The 1,762-nt window shown below is 39.5% G+C and overlaps 1 protein-coding gene across 1 annotated transcript in view; it reads right to left on the bottom strand.

Moving 5' to 3' along the window:
• LOC106456479 (RLA class I histocompatibility antigen, alpha chain 11/11-like) overlaps positions 1 to 1,173 on the bottom strand; it is a 7,908-nt gene extending 6,735 nt beyond the window's left edge. Inside the window, exon 1 of the mRNA XM_013915198.1 lies at positions 1,102 to 1,173. Coding sequence (XP_013770652.1) covers positions 1,102 to 1,173 — 72 coding nt within the window. The remainder of the gene's footprint in view (positions 1 to 1,101) is intronic.
• Positions 1,174 to 1,762: the final 589 nt, after the last annotated feature.

Below are 1,762 nucleotides of genomic sequence, written 5' to 3'. Positions count from 1 at the left end.
GTTTTTTTCTCTGTATCTATGAAGCGCCTTGAGGCGACTTATGTTGTGATTTGGCGCTATATAAATAAAATTGAATTGAATTGAATTGAATTCTTTTGATTTTTCTCTGTTTTTTTCTCTACTTTTTTCACCCATGTTTAGAGAACCAGTGCTCCTTTGTTTACGTTTGGGATCAGCTGTTAGCACTGCTCCCTGCAGCTGCGCTACTGGCAGACAGACCCGACATCCCCAGTGAGCTGAGGAGGAAGAGACGGGGGTGATGTCACCTGAGAAGGAGATGTTACAGACCATCTCTCCCTTCTGTAATCATTGGAAATGTGAGATCGTTCCCTAATAAGATTGAGGAGCTAATGACCCGGTCACAGAGTGTTCTGACAAAACACCCTACCTAATAGTGGACGCCTATTATTTGATCCTACCCTGATCATGTGTGTGCAAAACAAGGTTAGTATTATATGTATTACTTCTTTATTACAGTTGATATTTGTTTTCTTTAAGCTGTTGTCAATTTGTTAACTTTTCAAGCTAACATGCATTTTGTTTTTTACCCCTGGCCTCTCTTTTATATTTATTGGGGAATGACAAAATTCTACACTAATCTTCTTTTCAAATGACACAACTCAGATCTCTGTGCCATCCTCAAGTTTTCACATATCTCTTTTTTTAGGTTGTTAAACAGTTTATAGAGAACAGCTGCTCTGTGTGCTGAACCACACAATTCTAAAAACTCCACCACTGTATTTGTGCTGTGAGTAAATTTTCCTTTGGTAATACAATCCCTCATTTGTAAATATTTCCAAAAATAATTTTCTCTTATCAGTTATTTTGGGTTATTTCAGCCAATGACATAAACACTCCCCCTGAGTAAAGATCACTTATCCCGTGTTTGCCTTTAACAAGCCATTCCTCCCAGCACACTGTTTCTGTACAGCAGTGTTGTTCCATAGCGAGGTGTAAGGTTGTCTTAAATGAGATGCTCCACATCTTGTGCACCTCCACCCAGACAGCCTTAGAATACCCGAGCACGGGGTTATCATGAAAGTCTTGTCCATTAACAGCTGAGCCCTGTGAGAGAACATCCAAGGGTGTAAAAGGGCTCACTAGTTCCTGTTCGATCTTCATCCAGCTCAGCTCAGAGTCTGATCCTGTCCAGTGCTTGGCCAGTCTTGACATTTCAAAAGCTAAATTATACAACTTCACATTTGGGAGGGCCATTACTCCAATGTCTTTAGAGGCCCAGATGTTCTTTAAATTCACTCTTGGCTTCTTGTTATTCCACAAAACATCTTTAATTAGCTTCTCAAAATTGACTAAATATGTGTAAAGGAATTCTTACAGGTAAGATCATGGAAACATAATTGAACTGCGGGGCCACCATCATGTTAATCACATGAATTTTACCCCATAATGTAAGATTTAAATTAGCCCATTTATCCAGATTTGTTTGTATCTTTAGGAGGAGAGGTCCCATCTTTGGAAGCATAATATCCTCCAGTTTGGGTTTAATATTATTCCTAAAGACTTCATACCTGAAGGTAAATACTTCAAAGTGAATGGAGTAATGGATCTAGAGTGACATGATGCTGATAGTGGCGTGCCCTCTGATTTCTACCAATTTATCTTATAACCTGACAACCTTGAAAATGACTCGACGCATGTGAGCAGCGCCGGTAGAAATTAAATGTTATCATTAATGCTGCTAAGATGCTGTCAGCATATAGAAATAACTTGCTCCCTGCCGCCTGCGTGAACACCTCTGATA

The sequence above is a fragment of the Pundamilia nyererei genome, unplaced genomic scaffold, assembly GCF_000239375.1.
Source record: "Pundamilia nyererei isolate P.nyererei 1_Seehausen unplaced genomic scaffold, PunNye1.0 scaffold00268, whole genome shotgun sequence".
NCBI lineage: Eukaryota > Metazoa > Chordata > Actinopteri > Cichliformes > Cichlidae > Pundamilia > Pundamilia nyererei.
Note: the sequence above shows the minus strand (reverse complement) of the source record. Positions and strands in the feature narration are given on the sequence as shown.